We start from the raw sequence: 22,858 nt of genomic DNA, 5'->3' as shown, positions 1-22,858 counted from the left end.
GCAGCAAAGCAGCACCTCTTGGCCTGTGGTTGATGCCTCCACACAGGTGGAATCGAGTAAGAATGTGCACAGCCAGGACAGAGGCCGCTCTGAGCTTGGGAGACACCATCCCCTCCTAGTCCAGAACAGACTTTCAAAAGATACAAACTTGATCACATGGTCCCCAGTGGTTTCCCTATTGTAGTACACTGGCACAGGGGAGAAGCAAAATCATCTCTGCACAAGACTAATGGGAGAAAGGCAGGAAATATTAATGAGCATCCATTAAGGCGCTCTCTCCCTCAAGCCTAAAGAAGATATTCGAGTGTAAGAGAAGGGTGCACAGAAGGGGAGAGCCTGGCAGAATACCAAGAAGAGACCTGTGGCTGCTGGTTACATAGTGCCCTGGTTTCCTTGCTTGAGGCCAACAACATGTGCCTGACACCAGGCCAACCTGGGACCCGTGAGGGGACAGGGAGAAGACTGGTTTTCAGTTCCTGCATGGTTGGTGCGTAGGGTACGTGGCTTCCTCCTAAAGGTCCAGCAGGAGGACTCTGGGATCTTCTACCGCTGCCTTGATTTTGCGGAGAAAAGTTACCGCCTCTCTGCCATCGATCAGCCGATGATCATAGGTCAGTGCCACATACATCATGGGCCGCACCTCCACCTGCAGGGAGGAGAAGTTGACAGGTTTGTCTGCAGCAGAGCAGAGGAGGCCCCACTGGAAGTGGGGTGATGAGAAAGCATAGTCCACAGAGAAGTTTCCGGTTCCAGAGCTTTTCCCGTTGTTGTTGCCTCTGGATACTTAGAATATTTTCAAAAACCAAGGCCCACCCTTAGTGCAAAGCTCCCCGACTCAAGAAAGTTTAACCAAGAAAACAAGTGCTTTTTAAAAATATGCTCTGCCCTTTCATTCATCTGTCATCTGAAGAAAAAGTTTGTCCTTAAATTCTAGCAGCCTGAAGTTTCTTCTTTAGGGTTACAATTTTAAAAAGTAACCAGAGATCCTTAAATGCTCTGAAATTGTATGCCAAGTTGCCTGTGTGAGCATTTTCAAGGGAGAAGACCTAGGATTTTTGGATTCACAAAAGGGAGTTAGTGACCCAGAAAGGTACTAAACACAGGAATCCGAGGAAGTATTTTCCTACCAATGTATCTTCTAGGCCAGCTCAAGACCTTTGACTTCATTCCCTGAACTCCCAGAGAACCACTAAACCTTCATACAACCCGGCAGCTCACAGACTCTCCATTGCTGTTCTCTGGTTCCCGGGGCAGGGACCATGCTTCCAACTGTACCCTTACTCCCCACAGCACCTAGAGAATGGAGCTTGCTGACCATTCCAGATGAAGGGGCAAGCCTTCTTCAGCACCATGGTCCTCACACTTTAATGCATGTCAGAATCACCTGCAGCTTCTGCTTCATCACGTCTGGGAAAGGGTCCAAGAATTTGCATTTCTAACAAGTTCCCAAATGCTGCTGATGCACACACCACAATTTGAGGATCAGTGCTCTAGCTGTTAATCAGAAACTAAGAATGGAACTTACGTCTGAAACTGCAGTGAATCTTTTATAATGAGCAGTTAGATTCCCTCTCCTCATCATCTAGCTGCTAGGGCATTAGCAGGGATGGTTCCTACCTTGCCTCCCACAGCCACTGGCCTATCAAAGATGCCATGCATGCCCAGGATGGCCGACTGAGGGGGGTTGATGATGGGCGTTCCGAAGAGCGAGCCGAAAACACCTCCATTGCTAATGGTGAAAGTACCACCATCCATATCTTCAATAGCAAGTTCATTCTTTCGAGCCTAAAAAATGAAGATTTAATAATTGAACTGGAAGTGAGACCCAGCTTTCTTTACCTAAAGGGAGTCCAGAAGGCTCCCATCTGAGATCAACAGTCCAAGTTCTAGCTATTGTTCAGCTGAGACGCCTGTGGCCAGGGTTCCACCAGAGGAAAGGTACGATGCCTCGAGGACCTTTTCCTTCTTCAGCAGGCCTCCTCCTCTGATAAGGATATCTTCTGATACAAGAGCACGCTGAGCTCTGCCAGATGGCTATACATAAGCTCCTGGGACGACTGCCACTCTCGGGCTCGGCACTCCTTATGGAGCAAAGTGAGGCTCCACCTCCCCGAGCACTGCCCACTGGGGAGCCCGGCCTTCTCCAGTCCTTCCTCCCCGACCTGCCCAGCAGCTGGCACACATGCTGCTTTTCACTGTACCTTCTCTCCCAGTTCACTGATGGCTCGCTCAATATCTGCATAATTCATAGCTTCCACGTTCCTGATGACGGGAACCACCAGACCCTGATGAGAGTGAAAAGCTGTTTTCAGTTGCAAATTAATAGTACCCTTTATGGCTCCTTTGATTCAAGTTTATGGTCTCCCTTCCCCATTGAGTATCTTAATTACTCCATGTGACTAAGAGTCTTAAAATATTTAGGCTTCACATCAAGAGAAAAGGATGTGGTGTGGTCAAAGTAGGTTACTCTTTCACTAACTCCCTTCTGAAAAGACAGGATTATAAAAATGTTCTCTCCCGAAGGGCCTGTTTCATACAGACAGAGTCCAAGACCAGAGCCTCCCCCCTCTTTCCCCAACATACCCGTGGGGTGGCTACCGCAACACTGATGTCAATATAATCCCTATACACCACCTCTTTGGCTGCGTCGTCAATCACTACGAGAGAGAACACACGTTACATACAACTCCCCAAGCCTAGGCTAATATGGAAATAACTGCATTAATAGGGTAAAAATCCGCACTGCTTGGTACACTGTTGGCTGAGCCGCCTGAAAACCATACCACAGGCAGCAGACTCCTCTTACTCCAGCTATAACCAATGTGCCAACCCATCGATCGTAACATCTCCCGAGTGACCCTGACTGAGCCTGACCACACGAGTGTCCATTTTGGGGGGAGCCCTCAGAAGGGCTCAATACACCGGCTCACATGGGATAGGTATGCACTATAGGCTTCTTTTTCACCAGCTCTGCCCAAGCCCTTAACAGACAAGGGCTGGGGTTTACAAAGTGCTCCCAGAAAGGCAAATTAGCAAAAGGAGGGGTGGGCGGGCTGCTGGTTCCACTGCCTACTCTTGAAAGAGGTGAGGGAGGCCTCTTTCTAGGAGGCTCGGGAGGAAGCAGGATAGTGGAAAATAGCAAACTGGCAGCTGAAAAATCTAGGTCTAGGGCTGAGAAAACACAAGTTTGGGAATCTTTTCCATAGCAAGTCTATGGTTGTGGTGTTAGAAAACCACCAAGGAAAAGCATGTAACGTGAGAAAGAGGCCAAGAGAACTCTGAGAATTGCCTACATGTCCGGGCAGGCAGAAGAAAGGGATGGAGAGCCAATCAGGAAAGCATGAGAGGAATGGAACAAACAAGGAGGGACACATCTGGGCAAAGCAAAGACGCCCCTCTACCTACCTAAAAGTACACCACTCAATGAAAGGGACTAGGGTTTCTATTTCTAGATTTTTAGGGACCCTTGGCACTGCTCAGGATTGCAAAAGTGTCACTATCCCCTCTCCAATCTTCCAGGGAACAGAGAAGCATCTCAATAGGAAAGAACTGCTTGTTAGATCAACATTGCAATGACGTAGGTGAGCAGAAAGTAAGGAAAATGAGCACCAAGTCCACGAAAGAGGGGCCAAGCCCAAGGCCTACCAGTGAGGTTCAGTGACCAGAAACCAAAGGTCACCCTGGAACCTATGCCAAGTGTGACAGGCCACAAGATGCCAGGGCCCGTGGGAAGGCTGGTGCTAGACAGAACATAAGCTTCCACCCTGACATGAGAAGCCTGGAAAACTGGGCTTGCTCAGAACTGCCTGATGGCAGAGCAGTTGCCAAACTATGAACTGGGAGGAGAAACCATTCTGTCCAGCTTGGGGGAGCGGGGGAGGCGGAAATAATCATGACACCATTTCAGGAGGGTGAACCAAGAAGTCTCTGGGGAAAGACACTCGTGTTTTCACAGGTATGAAAGAGTCTTGGTCTGTTGGCCCCCATCTTTCTGTGTGTGTGGGAGCAGTCTGTGTTCCTGCACACATCTCCCAGGACCTCTTGGGGTCCGGCCACCACAAACTCACCTGCATTTACAACAGGCTGCTCCTGCAAGGCAAAGGCTGAGGCCTTCACAAATGCCGACATGAAGCCTAGTTTGAGGTTATGTTTCTTCAGAAAAGCATCTTTGTGCCGAGCCCTCATCTCCTGGATGTTACTGCAAAAACACATCCCAAAACAAAGTGACCACAAAGCCTTTATTTTGATTTCATACCAGCTTCTAACTCCATGTACACAACTGGGTAAACATTTTTCCCTTACTCTGGACCATCTACCTAAGTTCAAGTTTTGAAATAGTCCAGCGGAGGTCAATATAATTACCTTGTTCCTTTACAAAACCTGGAATCAAAAGAATCAGTCCAGTCTTTAAGGTAGGTTAAGTCCCTTATGGGGCTCCTTCCTGTTCCAGAAATCACAAATTTAGTGACAGGTAATATGATCAAGAGATCACGCAGCATACTAACATCCTTGACTGGATAAGAACATGATTTCTAGCTACACTAAAATCATGAGCTCTCTACTCTGAAGAAAAATTGTTTTAAGCATACACACAGTCTATAAAATAAATAATATTCTTTTTGCTACAATTATGTCCCCAAAATCCACAACAAACTTGATTATGACTTCCTTGTGACCCTCTTCCAGTCTCCTAAATAATGAAAACAAAAAACAAAACAAAAACAAAAACCTCCACAGGTGTTTGGGCTCATGTGAGCAAAAGCATCCATGACTATATACGGTCAGGTAGAGTCCAGTGTCCTCTTAGGCTCAACGGGAAAGTCAACAGATTTCTTCTTCACCCCCCAGAGTTAGCAGTTCCATATACCTGTCCCTTCAAACAGGTGCTAACACCCACCACATGGAAGGGACAAGGCTGGACATCAAGATACAAATATAATAAAGACATAGCCCTTGTCCTTAATATCAGTTTAATGGATGTGGTTTCCTTGGTATTTAGAAAACTGGAGATGTGTGGACCTAAGTTTTTAGAGTACAAGCAGCAGGGCCTTCTGAGAAGCCTTTACAACATAAACAGCCTTTGTTCATTTAGGACTGATTTCTCCATAGATGTGTACCACATACATACCGCAGTTAGTGGGAAATGATTTTCCCATTATTTTGTTGCAGAAACCTCAATATTTATCGGAATACAGTTCCATGATGGAAATTGAATTGAACTTTATCTCAAGCCTAAACGCTCAGTTTTCCCTTTCTCCCTATAATGGCCTAATTTGACATTAGCACCAAAGAAGACGGTATAACTTTAACTCCCTCTTCAGACTGTTTGCCTTTGAAAAAGGAAGTTTTCCTAGGGGGCCTGATTGGGTTTAAATGTTTGTTTTCCTGAGTCTAACCTTATTTAGTGCTAGAATTACCACCCTAAAGACATTACTGGTTCCCAAGACACAAGAGCTGCAGAAGAGGGAAAGCAATGTGATAAACATCTCTGCTCTCAAACCTGCCCAAATGCTATTGTCTGGTCATTAAGCAGTTTCTATTTCAGAACTCTGCCCTTGGAGGCAGGGGCTGGGACAACAGGGTAGAGGAGAAGGCCTCAGAAAGGCCCCTCATGAGTAGCTGATCAGCACAAGACCCAAAGGGCACTCGATCTAAACCACATTACTGACTGCAGTGAGACCCCAGGCCACTGTTAAGTGACACCTCGATTAGCTGCTGAAAGGTGATCCAGCTACTGCACTTACCTTCCCATCAAAGCTGTTGGGCCAACTGCATCTTTCAAGGCCACAAATATTTACATGTTTTGTCTTAAGGAATTAGGTAGAATTTCAAAGTCCAATTCAATTTGTGTACAATCTGGCCCTAATGCACTGAAACATAAGCTGCAGCCTTTGTGATTCATTAGTTAAGGCCCTTCCCTGTGTCCTACGGATAGGAAGGAGAGAAATCTTTTGCTTGAATGTATCCAGTCTTTGTAGGAAGCTTCACGACAGAATGGAAAACATCTAGTGAAACAAGCCACAGAGCCCTACTCTGGGAACAATGCCACAGAGCACTGTCAATACATCACTCCCTTCTCTATGTTTTTCAGATCCCTTCAACAGAAAACAACTTCCCCTAATGAAAAGTAGGTTAGTAAACACTTAGAATAAAAAGCAGCAAAGACATGACCTGAAGGCTTCATGGTTTTCCTCCTGAATTAAATATAAACTTTTACCCCTGGCATTCAAAACATTCCAAAGTATGGATCCGACTTCCTTTCCCATTCTTTCCCACACATTCCTGACATCAGGTATTTCTCAAATGTATCCTGTACTTCCTGTGTCAGGTCCATATTGTTTGTTTACAACATCTGGAATGACCCTCCCCCCAATATTACTTGTGTCAAAATGCTAGCTGATCTTAAGACCTATTAAAAATCTCTTTCCTGGGGCGCCTGGCTGGCTCAACTGGTGGAGTATACAACTCTTGATCTCAGGGTTGTGAATTCAAGCCCCACACGGGGTAGAGATTAAAATTATATACACACACACACACACATATATATTTTAAGTTTACTTATTTTGAGAGAGCTAGCAAGAGCGAGCACACGGGAGGGAGGGGCAGAGAGAGAGAGACACAAAGAATCCCAAACAGGCTCTTCACTGTCAGCACACAGCCTGATGCAGGGCTTGAACTCACAAACCATGAGGTTGTGACCTGAGCCGAAATCAAGAGTCAAGTGCTCAACTGACTGAGCTCCAGGCACCCCCACCAAAAATAAAATCTTAAAAAAAAATCTCAGGGCCACCTGGGTGGCTCAGTCAGTTAAGTGTTTGACTTTGGCTCAAGTCACGATCTCATGGTTTGTGGGTTTGAGCCCTGCATCAGGCTCTGTGCTGATAGCTCAGAGCCTGGAGCCTGCTTCGGATTCTGTCTCCCTCTCTCTCTCTCTCTCTCTCTGCCCCTCCCCTGTTCATGCTCCGTCTCAAAAATAAACATTAAAAAAAAAAAAAAATCTTTCCTCCAAGTATTGCCTGACCCTCCCCACCCCATCTCTGCCCTATACCTCAAAAACAAATACTCTCATTCTCTCCACCTCATAATTTTTGTACTCTTCTGACGCTTCTTCTTCTAGATTTTACTTTGTGTTTATCTAAACCACATGGTAAGCTCTAAAAGGGTAGGGCTCTTTTTCCCTTATCCTTGTATGCCCTTCAAATACAGTATAGCGTCTTGTACACAGTAAGTGCTCAAATACTGCAAAATTTAATACATTGTCTTTCCCACAGTGCTGACACTTGTATACATCAAAACCTTGAAGAAAATGGGTGAGTCAACAGCTCACCATAGAAATGGTTATATTAAATTGTCCCTTTGGTTATCATTCTGAGGTTTTTACTTTAAAAACAAAACAAAACAGGGGCGCCTGGGTGGCTTGGTCGGTTAAGCGTCCAACTTCGGGACTTCGGCTCAGGTCATGATCTCACGGTCCGTGAGTTCGAGCCCCGCGTCGGGCTCTGTGCTGACCGCTCAGAGCCTGCAGCCTGTTTCAGATTCTGTGTCTCCCTCTGTCTCTGCCCCTCCCCTGTTCATGCTCTGTCTCTCTCTGTCTCAAAAATAAATAAACGTTCAAAAAAAAAATTAAAAAAACAAAACAAAACAAAAACTTGCTTTTCATTTCTTTATCAAAGCTGGTAAAGGTGAAAGCAAAGACAAGCCTATGCCTTTCTACCACCCAGTCTGAGTTGCCTAGAAGTGCACTTAAGGAGCGGTCGCTGTGAGAAAGAAGCAGGGTGCAGCGCCCTGGCTCTGAGCGTGAGTCAAGTGGCTCTTTGTCTCCAGGGTAGGCCCAGACATAAGCCTCACTGGCGTGGTTGCCCTATCTCTATTTGGCAACTCAACACCAGTTATCAGGTCATCAGAGTTTAACACCATCATCAGCCTCATTTATCAGACGTCACAAGATTCAGGTATAAAAGGCCCAGTTTTTTAAGTCACAGAGGCAGGCAATTAGAGAATGAAACTGATGGGTTACTTCTTGTGTCAGTCAACAAACAGTGCAAAGGGATCCCTCTTCTTGCTGTTAGTTTTGGAATCAGCACTAGGTAGGGGCTGGGGCAAGTTCAAGTGTTCTCCAAGGAAAAGGAGATAGGGACTAGAGCGCTCACCTCATGTCGATCTCATTGAACGTAGTCAGCATCGCACACGTATTCTGGGCCTCCTTCAGACGCTGAGCAATGCGCTGCCGCATCCTATTCATTTTCTCCTGAAAGTGGGACAAGTATTGACAACTTGGTCTCTCTGGATCAAGTCCTCCCCGCTCGGTCCAAGGGAGCACTCAGCTTACAGGGACTGGATGGTCAAGGACTATAGTAATAAAGCACAAGAGCTCCAGGCTTTCTCTTGCCTGTGGTGGCTTTGTTCCTCTGAGCAAGAATAAGAGGAGACCCAGAGAAAAACTACTCACTCAGATGTGCCTGCATTTGACCAAGAATGGAGGCTCAGGAAATGGTTTGATTTAAAAACCAAAACCAATTTATGAAAAGGAAGAGTGTGGTGTAGGGCTAGCTAGCCCAAGAATCACGACAGAATGGGCAATTTCTGGTGATAAAGACTTGCATGAGAATAGCTACTGTGGAATGGAAACTCACAAGCAACAAACTTTGAGGCGACAGTATTTTTAGGCGGTATTCTCAGGCAGGGGAACCCACACTCTTGACCATACTTCCTTGAGGTTTTATGTCCACCCCTAGTAGCTACTATTACTATGTAGCCTTCAGCTAAGCGTCCCTGAGGGGCAGGAACAGAGCTCACCAAACCACCTCTCTACAGTGTGTGTTACTGTGGGAGGGAGGGCGCATGTCAGTAAGCTCCCGTCTCCTGCAAATATTTCACTCAACCAAGGCGTTTCAGCAGTAGCACAACACAGTGGGGAAAAAAACCACTGGACAAGTAAATGTTCAGAAGACTTTAGGTTCTATCTAGTCCTATCAATTGACTGTTATGTGACTGTCAATACATCACTTCCTAAACTCAGTTTCCATGAGCTGTCGGCCATTCAAAGGTAGGCACCACAGGGCCTGCACTCCACTAATCTCAACACTGCCCCCTGCCTCTTCCTGGAAGTGGTCCCCAGAGGCTTACCCGATGTTCTGAACGCAGACCTTTGCCAGCTCCTGGCTCAGCTACGGGAGGGGCAGCAGTGGGTTTTACTGCAGACACTGAAAATGAAGGGAAGGTACAGCTGCATCAGAAAATCAGAGTAACATTTACTAAGTGGCAGTGCTTTCATACTGTATTGTCCCTTAATCCTGAAGATATTCTGAGGTGTACTAGGACCATTCCCACTTCACAACTGAATGATCTGCTCAGAGAAGTTAAGTAACTACCCTAAGGTCACACAGCTGTAAACAAAAAGCTGGGATCCAAATCCACGTCTTCTGATACAAAGTCTACAGCTCCTTCTACAAAGCAGTCAACAGAGCCTGTTCAGAGCCATGATTAGTCTCAGATTCTGCCCTATGAGGGAACATGACATTAGATGAGATGTTCTTCTCCCACACAGAGACACGTGGGAGGTGAAGGCTTACCCGGTTTGCTAGCGAGAGGTTGTGAGGGTGAGGGCACTGGTGGCATCTGAGTGGGTATGGATGCTGCAGGGGGAGGAGGAACTGCCGATGCTGTAGGCTCTGCTTTTGGGGCTGCAGCAGCAGGAGCTTCTGGTGGCTTGGCCTTAGCAGGAGCAGCTGAAAAACAAAAACAGAGGCCATTGGCGTCGTCTGGAACGAAAAGCAACCAAATCAGACACTAAGCAAGGTTGAGCAGCAAAAGCTCTATCTCGAATCACTTGACACATTCTACCTGGGCATCTGCCATATATACAAGGCAGTATGAAATGCACACAATGATATGAGGCCCTATCCTTCCATTTCCCAGCACTCCTGGATGTCCTACATTACATAACTGACTTAATTCAGCTGCCTTCCTGATTTCGCATGTATTGACTGATGGTCAAATTTAGCAAGTACTTTCACAGCACCTACTAAACCTATGGCAATATAAACTTCCAAGCAAAAGAAATCCAGGCAATTGAAGATGCTAGCTAATACAAATACATGAAAGCAACACATTTCTAGTTACAGGAATACTGACAGTCTCATCTTCTACTTTAACATCACGTGTGGAAGAATACTCCGAACTATTAAAAAATAAAAGTCTAAAATAAAGGCTCACTCAGACTTAAAGAGTTCAGAGCGTTTCATCTAGCATAATGCTCATAAATCAATGAGGTGGCCAAACCATAAACTCACAACTTTAAATTAAATGTGTATTTTGAGTTTATCCAACTGTACATATCTGGTTTCATATGTAAATTAGAAGAACATTCTTTTCAAGGAATGATAAAGAGAGAGAATTCTTCAACTGGAAGAATCGATCTTATTCCCTAGCCTTCTACCACACATTATCTCAGCCTGGTCTCAGCCTGATTAATCTCAAGGATGTAATGTACCATCCCTCTACTTAACTATATTGTTAACGAGAAAGAAATAGACGTTAGCAGTCATAGCATTTAACAAAGAATCAGAAAACCAGTTATTTTCTTTTCTAACCCCTCATACTGACTGTAAGGTCCCATATAATTCATTTTCTTGTTTCTCATTTCTTCCCAAGGGAAAGAGCAACCCTCCTTACAAATGTTATGAGAAAACACGTGGAAAAAACACACTGAATTCTCCAGAATGGACACCATGAAATATTATTTCTTCTCACTTTAGTAGAGCAGTGGCTCTCAGCCCTGGCTTTGTATCAGAATCACTTGGAGAGCATTAAAAAACACCCAAAAACAAACTATAATAGCCAGGATCTGTTAACACCAGATTTCATATATCAGAATCCCTGGACCATGGAGTCTAGGCACTTGTCTTATTTTAATACCCCCATGTGATTCTGGTGCCAGGGCTGGGGAGAAGGAAAAAAAAAAAAAATCACTATCTTTAGAATCTTCTTCATTCTATTATATGTTTAAGAAAAGGTCCAGCATAAGAAAATACACGGAAAGAAGAGTTATTACAAGTTTTTTTTTTTAAATACCCCTTTCTTCTAGAACTTGATATTTAAAGTGCCCACTATATAAATATCACCTTAGTCCCTCAACTAACAGCAGCCGGAATGCCAAATAGTCTTTGAGGTACCAAGGAATTAGTACATTATGCTCAGCCCCAATTCCAAAGGGGAACACTGGAGACCTTGACAACCAGGAGAACTTCTTTACCGCCAGTTTTCCTGAGCGTGAAAAGAGGAGTGCCTCCTTCTACTTTTCCCCCATCAGGTACCAAAAGTGCTTCAATCACGCCATTTGCTGGTGATGGGACCTGCACAGATGTCTGGAAAACAAGGACAGATGGGGAAAGAGTTCAAATTTTTACTCAGCATTAGAAATTTAATTGTCTAGAATCTCCAATATGAGTCACAACAGTTGCAAAACAGATATACAAGACTCTGCACATAGAAACACCAAGGCCACACTCTCAGAGTAATGAAGAGTCAATGCTATTGTGAAGATTCACCCTTTGTCCTTTCACAGAAACATTAAAGCAATGTTCAGTTAATGTGTTTCCAAGTGATACAAAAAAAAAAAAAAAAAAAAATCCAAACATCTCATGCCCAAGCACAAGTGCAGGAACACACAAGTGCAGGAACACGTCTGTGCACCACCACCCCCTCCCCCCACCACACACAAAACTAAAGCCACTAACGTACATAATACATATACTGAGAACAATCCAAAAATAAACTTTTAAGACTTTTTTTCTTTTTAATGAGCTATTCCAACACTTTAACAATGGAGGTTAAAGCAAGTTAAAAATTATCTTTAAACAACAATTAAGTCCCTGTTTTTTTTTTAATTAGGTTAATAAACCAAGGGGGAGAGCATGAAAGATTACACTAATATAGGACAAGCCTACCTTGTCAGTTTCAATCTCACAAACCACTTCATCTTCTGCAACAGTGTCTCCAACAGCTGAAAAGACAGTCAAAGGCTGCCTGTTAAGTGGGAAGGACTCCAATAGCCACAAAATCCCTTTTGACAGGTGTGTTAAAAGACCCTTTTCCTATAGGGTCAGGAAAAATTACACTGCACGTAATAAGAAGAAAGGAGCCCAATTACTGAGGCAGGGAGAGGGGGAGGGCAATGACAACTTTATAAAGCATTTAAACTTAAGAAACGAGTAAGGCCTGAAATCTTACCTTTCTCCCACCTAACATCTCCCTCTGTGACAGATTCTGCAAACGCTGGGGTTTTGACTGTAATCACATCATCCTCTAGGAAAAGAGCAAAAAAGAAAAATCACATGGAGTCCATATATTTCCGTTTTAATTAAACTCCATTGTTGCTCTTCCCATTAAAACGTCATTCCCAAGCAGGCAGGGAATTGAAGGCTGGTACTTACTGCACACAGCTGTAGTTCTGAAGAAGCGAACACTGAAGACACTACTGTTGTTAATACTACAGAAAAAACATAAAAAAAGTAAGCTCCTTTAGCAGGTGAACCACTCACATCTTAGTCTAGATAAGGCACCATGGATCACTTTCCCTTTAAATCAGTGATTCTCAGCCAGGGGTGTCCATCAGTGTCACCTAGGGGAACTTTTTCAAAGCATACGTGTCCAGGTCCCATCCCCAGAGATTATGACTCAGCAGGTCTATGGCAGAGCCCAGATGATTTGGGTGCCCTAAGAAGTAAGCTCCTCAGGTGAGTCCAGAACCCTGTGCTAAAGTGAAATGTCAGGTCTCACAAAACAGAGCCTTACATTTGGTTCAGCGAAGGAAAAGATAAGCATCTTGGTCCTTTGCACACCCACCAAAAGGAACTGGCTTCCTGATTAGGTTTTTTCTTAACCAAATCCACCTAAGATAAAGTACGTGCCATTGCGCCACAAACAATGAAATTTTTGTCTGCAGGATTACAGACCGAGATCAGATAAGGCAGCAAGATGACACAGTTAACTCGGTATTAAAACAAGATGTTATGGGCCAAGGGTGGGGGCAGGGGCAGAACCACCAAAAAAGTCCTAAGATATCTCTTAGTCTGTTCTCCTGCTAGGAGGCAGCACACTGGTCCATTCTGGACCCACTCAAGAAGAACCTCAAAAGACCAAGGTATTTTCCAATATGGCACTAACTTCATATAATGTAAACTAGAGAATGAGATCACCTTATATGCACGAAAGCAATAAGAGTGGTTAACTTTAGAGAGTGGGACATGTAGATATATATGGTATCCATGGTTATCTGTTAACACACATATACATTTGGGGAGAATGACTAGGACCGATGGGGACTTTCACTTTCTACACTTCAGGACTGTTTGAATATTCTACAACAAGCACCTTTATGATACGAAAAACAGATTAAGTTGCCTTTTGTTTTTATTTATTTACTTATTTTAATATTTATCATTGAGAGAGAGAGAGAGAGAGAGAGAGAGTCAGAGCACGCATAGGGGAGGGGTAGAGAGAGAGGGAGACACAGAATCTGAAGCAGGCTCCAGGCTGAGCTGTCAGCACAGAGCCTGACATGGGGCTCGAACTCACAGACCATGAGATGACCTGGACCGAAGTTGAACACTTAACCGACTGAGCCACCCAGGCGCCCCTAAGTTGCCTTTTGACATTTCTACTTTTGTAATGTCAAAATAATTATAAGATCTATGTGGAATCAAGGGGAAAATGTATGTTATTTTTTGAAAAAGCACAGAACACAAAGTGATCTGCATAAAGTCTATAACCATGTGTAAGCACACGTTCGTGGGACAGAACTGGTGGGTAATGTGCAACTGCAGAGACTGCTCCATGAGAACACTCAAGAACCTGGAGCACTGGCTATCTCCAGGAAAAGGAACTTGGTGGCACTGCAAGACCACTTCTGAATCATGAAAAATCAAAATGTTTTATGATGAAAGGATTTTTAAAATAAAGTGGGTACCTTATTCACAGAAAACAGACAAAAGACAACACAAAAACAGTTATAAGATAAGGTGATCTCACCCCTGAAATTTTAGTGTTTTGTTGAAAAACAATTTACTTTCAGATGGTAATTTGTTGTATATATTGCATAGAAATTTGTGGTTGTTCCAATTTTCATTTAAATTGTAGATGAAGGGCATCTAGGTGGCTTAGTTGGTTAAGTGTCTGACTCTTGGTTTCGGCTCAGGTCATGATCTCACGGTTTGTAAGATTGAGTCGCATGTCGGGCTCTCAGCTTATGGTGTGGAGCCTGCTTGGGATTCCCTCTCTCTCCACCTCTCCATCCCTCCCCTGCTCATGCTCTCTTAAAAAAAAGAAAATGTATTGTATGTTCACTGCAGAATATTTGGAAACAGCAAAAAAAAGTACAGTAAAAATACAGAACCATTTTATAACCTGCGTTCTCCCACTTATCATAGTGTGAACGTGTTAACATGACATAGCTTAACCAACCCCGTGCTGTTTCCCCATTTTGAGAGGAATCTGGGTATACCAGGAGTTCTTTAGTATAGATTCTTAGAAATGGAATTGCTAGATCAAAAAATACACAGTTCAAAGACTCATGAATGTCAACTGCCCTCCAAAAAAAACCTCAGAAATTCATTCTTTTAGTACTAAGTGCATCATTTTCTCAATTGAAAAGAAAATCCCATTGTGATGCATGGTGAAGAAGGAACTAATCTGCTGACCCTTCATTTTAAAGACTCTCCCTAGACAGAAAGTAGCTTGATAGCTGTTTAACCGATAACTAGAGAGCATCCTCTTACCACCACCCTGAAAATACTTGGAATGAAAAGTGGCATTAAGCAACATTCATAAGCAGAAGTTAATCTGAAACACACATGGGTGGCCTTTCTCAAACTGCATTACGCAATAACAGCATTCCCTCCGAAGCAGTCAAAGTCCCAGGACTCAACTGACTAGTCTTTTGCTTTTACTGTTTCAAAAATGAATACTATGCTACCAAGAGGATGCTCTAAATCTCCACAATAAATGTTAACCTCCAGCCCTTCGCAGCATCTGTATCCAACCAGAATACTTATGGGTACCCTTGTATATTTATTCCCATAAAGAGAGGGTTCCAATTTCACTTTCTTTATAATATAAACACCTGAGGACAACCACACTCTCGGGCCAGCACTGGACATGAGGCTGAAGCTCAAGGTATATCACACATCATAAATCAACAACAAGATTAGGTCTAGAGACTCAACATAACCACCTTGATAGCTAGGCTTCGAAGCCAGTGAAGAAAGCAGATGGTCAAATTTAGAACTAGAGTCTTAAATACCCTGTGGTCACACATTTGTGCTCCCCAGTGATACTTACACAATCTTCCTGCTGTCAGGGTAACCTGGTCCCCGACATAAGGAGACCCCTGCAAGAAACAAAACAACTCTTAACCAACAACTCTTATCTTATACAGGTTACCTGCTGGGAATGGAAAAGTCTGTTCACCTCCTAATGCTGAGATAGAGCAAGATCAAATGTAGGCACCAATATAATCTTTACCAAAAGAGTCCTGCTTCTCAATGGCAGAGAGCAACAGGTATGTGGGGTTGAGAGTGGGTATATGTTTGAAGAGGAAAGGGGAGAATTCTAAGGGCAAAGCTGGAAGTAGTTTTATCATTTTATTTACCTTAAAATTCATAAACTTCCATTATTCTTACATAGTTTCACAATAAAACCTCCCTACTCCCCAAGTGTTCAAATATAACTGAAGCTTGAGAAAGACACATAATGGCTTCTCTTGTGACTACACATAGCCTAATCTGAGAAGCAGTGGGAATGTTTGGTCTGGGTTTCTGTTTCCCTGGTTACTTATAATGCATGAAACTGGAAATCTTACTACCCAAACTCTAGTAGCAAAGACTGGGCTACTTTAGGTTCAGGGTCTCCAGTTTGCCCCAGTACCAAGCAAATCACTGTCCCTCATTTCAGTTTATTGTCTTCCTATGATCTCCCTGAGGTCTTCCCCTCTGGTCAGACTCAACAAGGCTGGAGCCCCTTTCTGCCCCACCAGTTGTCCTTATCACAGATAATGGCACTTCCCCAACTGACAACTAGTTACTACAGTACAGCTGCCTCCCCTAACAAATTCTTTCATAGCTCTTATTTCCTTCAGATCTATTAACAATTCTTTCCAAACCATGGGCTCAGGAGACACCAAATGGGAAACAGCACTCTCTTGTGCCCCCTCCTCCCCCAAATCTCCAAGGTTTCAGAGTCAAGTAAGTCAATTCTCTGTTCAGCAGTCAATGCCTCTGCGGTACAAATCCCAAGTACAGCGTATCTTTGAGCTAGAACAACCAACAGCTCATACAGAGTTTTGGAACCCTGAGTCCAATCTAGAGTTCATCCTATAGCAAGTCTCATTTATACAGTGCTTTAGGGTTTACCAAAAGCTTTCACAGGGGCACGTGGATGGCTCAGTTGGTTGAGCCATCAGAGCAATCTGACTCTTGATTTTGACTCAGATCATAATCCCAGGGTCATGGGATTGAGCCCCGCATCTGGCTCCTCACTATGCATGGAGGCTGCTTAACATTCTCTCGCTTTCTGCCCCCTCCCCTTCTCATGCTAATTAAAAAAAAAAAAAAAAAGCTTTCACATAAATGACCTCATTTTGATTTTCATGTCTCACACCTCCCTGAAGTAGAACGACCGTCTGTCATTATTCCCATTTCATACATAAGTAGGGTTTCTGGAGGTTTAAGTAACTAGCCCAAGGTGAAGCCTTGGGACACAACGCAAACCCCAAGTACAAGGTTCTTTCCATTGTCCTGCCAGTCTATAAATGGGGAAAATGTTTACTTTTGGGATTCCTAGTTTAAAAGAATATTTATTGTTGAGAGTCCACTACAAGCTCACTCTGCTAGGTGCCTATGTTCTCAGGACTCTTAGGATGAAGTCCAAAAACTTTACACATCCCTGAACTGTACAGCCCTCCCTATCTTTGCAGCCAGACAGACTTCCTTTCCATTTCTGTGACCGGTTAAGTCCCTTCCTGCCTGAAAACCTTTGCACAAGCAATTCCCTTTGCCTGTAATATTGTTCTCTTGGCCAACTGCTATGTATTCTTTAAGACTTGGCCTAAATGTCACTTCTTCTGGGAAGCCTTTAGTGACATTCTCACTACACTCTCCACCTTCCCAAGCTGGGCTACATCCCACCCTTTCATTACACCCTAGACTTCTAGTTCATAGTCATCACGAGGTAATTGTGTCCTTATGTGTGCATAAATGCATATTTGCTGTCTCTCCAGCTAGCCCTTAAGATTCTGGAGGGTATCCCTGTCACCTAGCACAGTGCCTGGCATGTAGTAAGAACTCAATAATTCATCTGTTGAGCACATGAGTAAGCGACGACATGATGGGTTAAGAGTTGAGGCTGAGGAGTCAGGTAGACCTGGCTTGACCAATAGTTGGCCGAGTGACCTTGGTGAAGGCACTCACTCCTTCTTGGGTTATGCATTTGTAAAAGAGAATACCTCTTTTATTGTTTCTTGATGATTAACTGCAAAATGTGCAGAAAGCACTCAGAACAATGCCTGGCACACAGAAAGCTCACAATAGGATCAACTCATTCAACAAACATTCATGCCAGGCATATAAAAAATTATTGGGATAAAACCTAAATTCCTTCCAATAGTCCACACACCATCTTCTATCTCAGACCATTCCCTCCCTTAACCAAAATTCTCTGGCTAAATCACCTGTTTTTCCCCAGTGCCAAAACACTGCCAAGCTCTTCCCTTCCTCATGGTCTCTGTACATGCTATTCCCTTTCCTTCTCCTGGTCTTCACTGAACTGGCCTCTGTCACACCCTCTGGGTTGCAGCTTTAATGTCCCCTACTAAAGAGGGCCGTTCTGTCCACCTTCATTTGTTTCCTTCTCGGCGCATGACCAAAATTCATGATCCCTTATTTGCTTAGCAATTTACACTGTCTTTTCTCCTAGATTGGAAGTTCCAGAAGGGCAAGAACTGTCAGCTGCTGCATCCCTAGGGAGCACCTAGTACAGGCAGGAGAAACTCAGTAACTATGTGCTAAATGAATAAACGATAGCTGTTCTTATTAAATAGTACTTTGTTTCACTCCTATATATCTGAACATCATGTGGAGAAACATTAGCACCCCGGTTTCCTCACTTACTGCTCTGCCCAGGAGAAAAGCATGTTAGGTGAAGACAAGGGCACAACTTACCAGGCAGGGAACGTCTCCCTAGAGGGCAGTTCCCCTGTTGAGAAAGAAGACATTATCGACGTCACCCAAGATGAAAGGAGGGAAGAAACAGCTTTTTCTTTTAAGTACAGACTCAAAGCTGCCCGGGTGCTAGTGACAGGTGAATCTCATGACTCCAAAAGGCAAATGCAACAACCAGGGCTCTCAGTCCCAGCCGGGCCTGACAAACTATCTCAACTTCCCACCGGGGCTGAACACCCACTGACTAACGGGAGAGAGGGGGCGGGCCCCGGATCCCGTCTGGACTCCGCCGCGCCTCCTCCCAAACTCTGAGTCTCGTGTCGGGACGGGCGCGGCTCTGGGAGGCTCCTCAGCCCCGGCGCGGAGGGTGGGGCGCAGCCGGGGACGGGGCGCCGGCTGCCTCGGGAAAGCTGGGGGCCGCTGGGCTCTGCAAGACGCCCCAGAGAGCAGCTGCGGCCCCGGGCTGCCCAGTCCGCGGCCTCCGCGTCCCGGTGCCCTTGGTGCCCGTCTTGACCGGCGCGCCGCGCCCCAGCTCCCCAGGCTGCCCCTCGGCCCGCCGGCGCGTTTCTCATCCGCCGGGGCCCCGGCCCGGCCGGACCGTACCTTCTGAAAAGCAGACAACGAGCGGCTGAACGCCCGAGACACGCAGCGTGACCGGGACAGCATCGCGGCGGCGGCGGAGCCGAGGGCGGGCGGACACCGGATATAGGGCCCGGCAACAGCCGGAAGCGGGGCGGGCCACGGTACCTGCCGCCCGGGGAGGGGTGTTCGGAGCGAACCACTGGCGGGTGGGGGGAACCGACAGGCAGCGCAGACCAGCCCCGGCCTCAGCCCACCTGTCAGCGCCAGGGAGCCTACGGCGGTGGGGCGCTCTTGGAGCCCGCTGCACTGCCAGCCGGCCTGGGTCGGTCCTCCCGGGGCACCTACGACTGTCCGGAGACCAGGCCGCTCCCGGAGTCCCGCCCTCCCCGACCTTTCCTTAGAGCTGGCCCTGAGCTTGGCGCCAGTCTCTCCTGGGACCCCGGGACACCGCGCCTTTCCACCTCTGCACTACCGGCAAAGAGAAGGAGGCTGGCATGGGCTTTGAACTCGGACCTTGGCAGACACGCCTGCCCTATCTTACACTTGAGTGGCCTTGGGCAGGTGACATTGCTTCCTGAGCCTCGGGTTCCTCAGATATATATAAAAAAGCAAGAGTCACTTCCCGGCCTCCCTAACCCCAGAACAAAGAAGCAGCCCCAAGGAACCTCTAAAGGTTCCCACTGCCCTTTTACCAGCGAAGATCAGCAAGTAGCCTTACTTCTGCAACATCTCCTGATCTTCCCTCGTCCTGCTCAAATTCTCTCCAAGCTAATTGTAACCCCATACATCCTATGCATTTTGGAGGTGGTTCCTTAGTCACTCTATCCCTAGAATACAAACCACGAAATGAGGGACCTTGTCTGTCTTGTTCACTGCTGTATCTCAGCACTTGGAACAGAGATTGGCATAGGTAGGTGTGTATTAACCATCCTGCGTGAAACCTTCAAAGTGAAAGCACATAGCACCACCACCCCTCTTTAGTTTTCCCTCCCCTTCAATGCCCAAGCCCCTGATTGTTCAACCGTGTGGCTCACCTTCCTAATAGAAAAGGTTTCCTATAAGCTTTGGTGGAATTAAGAATGAATGAATGAATGAATGAGCCACTAATGCCTGTTCATGTTGGTTGCTTCAGCTGAGTCATCTTGCCGGGTCCGCAGGCACCTTTATGGTGCCTTCACTCACCTAAACTCTGGAAGCTTCCACCTCAATCCTGCAAGGATTGGCAGAAGCCCTAATGAGAAATAGAGAAAACCTTCTTGCTCAGCTGCTGCCCCTGATCAAGTCTTCAGCATTCGTCACCTGGATTCTTTTAAAAGCTTCCAAAAGGGACCTGGGCCTCCACTCACACTTTCTCTAACCCATCCTCCATGTCAAAGATCCTTTTGAAACACACATCTAATCCTGTCACTCTTATGATTGAAGTTTTTCAATTGCTTCAACCTATCAGTAGGATGAAGTCCAAACTCCTCAGTTTGACCAGGCACCTGATAACCTGGCCTTTGGCTATGTTGTGATCCCCGCCCCCCTGATTTTCACTGATGTTGAGCTTTCGTCCTTACCACACCACTGGCAATAGCCCCGGTGTGCTATTTCACTCCTTCCCATCTTGGCGTGGGCTGATCCTACCTCTTAGTTGCCTAGGGACTTCTAATCATCATGTGAGTCTCTTTTGAATCCCTTCCCTAATAATCAGAGTTAACAGATACCTTTTCTGTGCTTCCAAAGCATTGTGCCTGTGTCTCTCCTTTGCATTATAATGTCCTTTTTTTCCTGTCTCCTCTCCTGGACAGAGCAGAAGGAGGAGAGGTGACTCTATTCTTCTGAATCCTGTGCACAGAACACAGTGCCTGCTATGCTGTAGGTACTCAGTAAATACAAATGGAATTACTAAATACTGCCATGCTTATAAGACTTCTGGATGCAGCTAAAGAGTCCCCAAACAGTAATCCCTTGCAGGGTTTGCTGTTAGTATTTCTTCGATAGCTATGGGGTGCCTGGGTGGCTCAGTCGGGTTAAGCGTCCGATTTGGCTCAGGTCATGGTTTCATGGTTTGTGGGTTCGAGTCCTGTGTCAGGCTCTGTGCCGGTAGGTCAGAGCCTGAAGCCTGCTTCAGATTCTGTGTCTCCCTCTATCTCTGCCCCTCCCTCACTTGTGCTCTCTCTCTCTCTCAAAAATCAGCAAACATTAAAAAAAAAAAGAGTGGAGGAATCTCAAATGCTGCTTCACTTTGTTTTAATGTTTCTTAGACAGCTACTTAATTTTTTCCACTTTAAGTAATTCGTTTGAGAGGTTCCTATCTAAAGTTTAGAAGTTCAGGCATAGATGATGTGTGGCAAAGCATTTCTCCTGGAGTTTCAGTGATCACCCAAGTTAATCTCAGATGTTACGGTTTTAGACACCCACATATACGTGCTGGTGCACACACACACGTACAGCAGAATGCAAAGTCTGTCTCAGAGGATAAAGGTTGAAATCGATTTCCTTGAGACTCATAAATGAGGTTCTGTGAAGTCCAAGTTCCAACCCAATAAGCTCTCACCCTCTTCTGTATTTAGAGCCTCCTAGGACATAGCATCATCTATTAGGACAGGAGTTATGTATGTAAGTTCATAAACTTGTGTTTGTGGCAGAGTTCAAAAGGGAATTTATTTATTTTTTACATTAAAAAATCTTAATTCCAATATAGTTAACATACAGTGTTACATTAGTTTCGAGAGTACAATATAATGATTCAACAAGTCTATATATCACTCAGTGCTCATTAAGATAAGTGCACTCTTTTTTTTTTAATGTTTATTTATTTCCGAAGGAGAGAGACAGAGCATGAGTGGAGGAGGGGCAGAGAGAGAGAGAGAGACACACACACACACAGAATTCAAAGCCGAAGTCTGACGCTCAACCGACTGAGCCACCCAGGCGCCCCTAAGTGCACTCGTTTTTTTAAAAAAGCTTTTATTTATTTTTGAAAGAGAGAGATAGAGGAAGAGAGAATGGGTGGGGGAGGGGCAGAGAGAGAGAGGGGTACAGAGGATCTGCAGTGGGCTCCGTGCTCACAGCAGAGAGGTCGATGCGGGGCTTGACCTCACAAACTATGAGATCATGACCTGAGCCAAGTTTGGATGCTTAGCAGACTGAGCCACCTAGATAAGCGCACTCTTAATCCCCTTCACCTGTTTCACCCATCCTCCCACCCACCTCCCCCCTGGTAACCATCAGTTTGTTTTCTGTAGCTACAAGTCTGTTTTTTTGTTTGTTTCTTCCCTTTGTTTTGTTTCTTCAATTCCACACATGGGTGAAATCATATGGTATTTATCTTTCTCTGATTGGTTTTATTTTACTTAGTATTATACTCTCTAGATCCACCCATGTTGTTGCAAATGGCAAGATTTTGTTCTTTTTTATGGCCGGGTAATATTCCACTATGTATACATATATATTTTCCACTATATATACCATTTATCCATTCATCTATTGATGACACTTGCGCTGCTTCCCTAATTTGGCTATTGTAAGGTTTTTTTTTTTAAATATTTTTATTTATTTTTGAGACAGAGAGAGACAGAGCATGAGCAGGGGAGGGCAGAGAGAGGGAGACACAGAATCCGAAGCAGGCTCCAGGCTCCTAGCTGTCAGCACAGAGCCCAATGCGGGGCTCGAACTCACAGACTGTGAGATCACGACCTGAGCCAAAGTTGGACACTTAACCGGCTGAGCCCCCCAGGCACCCTTAATTTGGCTATTGTAAGTAATGTTGCAATAAACATAGGGGTGCATATATCCTTTTGAATTAGTGTTTTCATATTCTTTGGGTAAATACCCAGTGGTGTGATTACTGGATCATCTGTTTTGTTTTTAATCTCAAAAGGGAATTAAAAAACATTTTTTTAAATTTTTTTTAACGTTTATTTATTTTTGAGACAGAGACAGAGCATGAACAGGGGAGGGTCAGAGAGAGGGAGACACAGAATCCGAAACAGGCTCCAGGCTCTGAGCTGTCAGCACAGAGCCCGATGCGGGGCTCAAACTCACAGACCGCGAGATCATGACCTGAGCCGAAGTCG

General features: G+C 45.0%; 1 protein-coding gene across 1 annotated transcript; it reads right to left on the bottom strand.

Annotated features, from left to right (window-relative positions):
- Window positions 1–83: 83 nt before the first annotated feature.
- On the bottom strand, window positions 84–18,948 carry DLST (dihydrolipoamide S-succinyltransferase). Its single transcript, XM_027066173.2, has 15 exons — window positions 18,819–18,948; window positions 18,216–18,249; window positions 15,340–15,388; window positions 12,435–12,490; window positions 12,232–12,306; window positions 11,949–12,004; window positions 11,255–11,366; window positions 9,573–9,728; window positions 9,127–9,203; window positions 8,151–8,248; window positions 4,068–4,198; window positions 2,584–2,657; window positions 2,202–2,285; window positions 1,618–1,785; window positions 84–646 (listed from the first exon to the last, which is right to left on the bottom strand). Exons 1-15 carry the CDS (start codon window positions 18,879–18,881, stop codon window positions 512–514), a joined length of 1,368 nt encoding a protein of 455 aa, XP_026921974.1. The 5' UTR covers window positions 18,882–18,948; the 3' UTR covers window positions 84–511.
- Window positions 18,949–22,858: the final 3,910 nt, after the last annotated feature.

This window comes from Acinonyx jubatus, chromosome B3, assembly GCF_027475565.1.
Source record: "Acinonyx jubatus isolate Ajub_Pintada_27869175 chromosome B3, VMU_Ajub_asm_v1.0, whole genome shotgun sequence".
In the NCBI taxonomy this organism is placed as follows: Eukaryota; Metazoa; Chordata; class Mammalia; order Carnivora; family Felidae; genus Acinonyx; species Acinonyx jubatus.
Note: the sequence above shows the minus strand (reverse complement) of the source record. Positions and strands in the feature narration are given on the sequence as shown.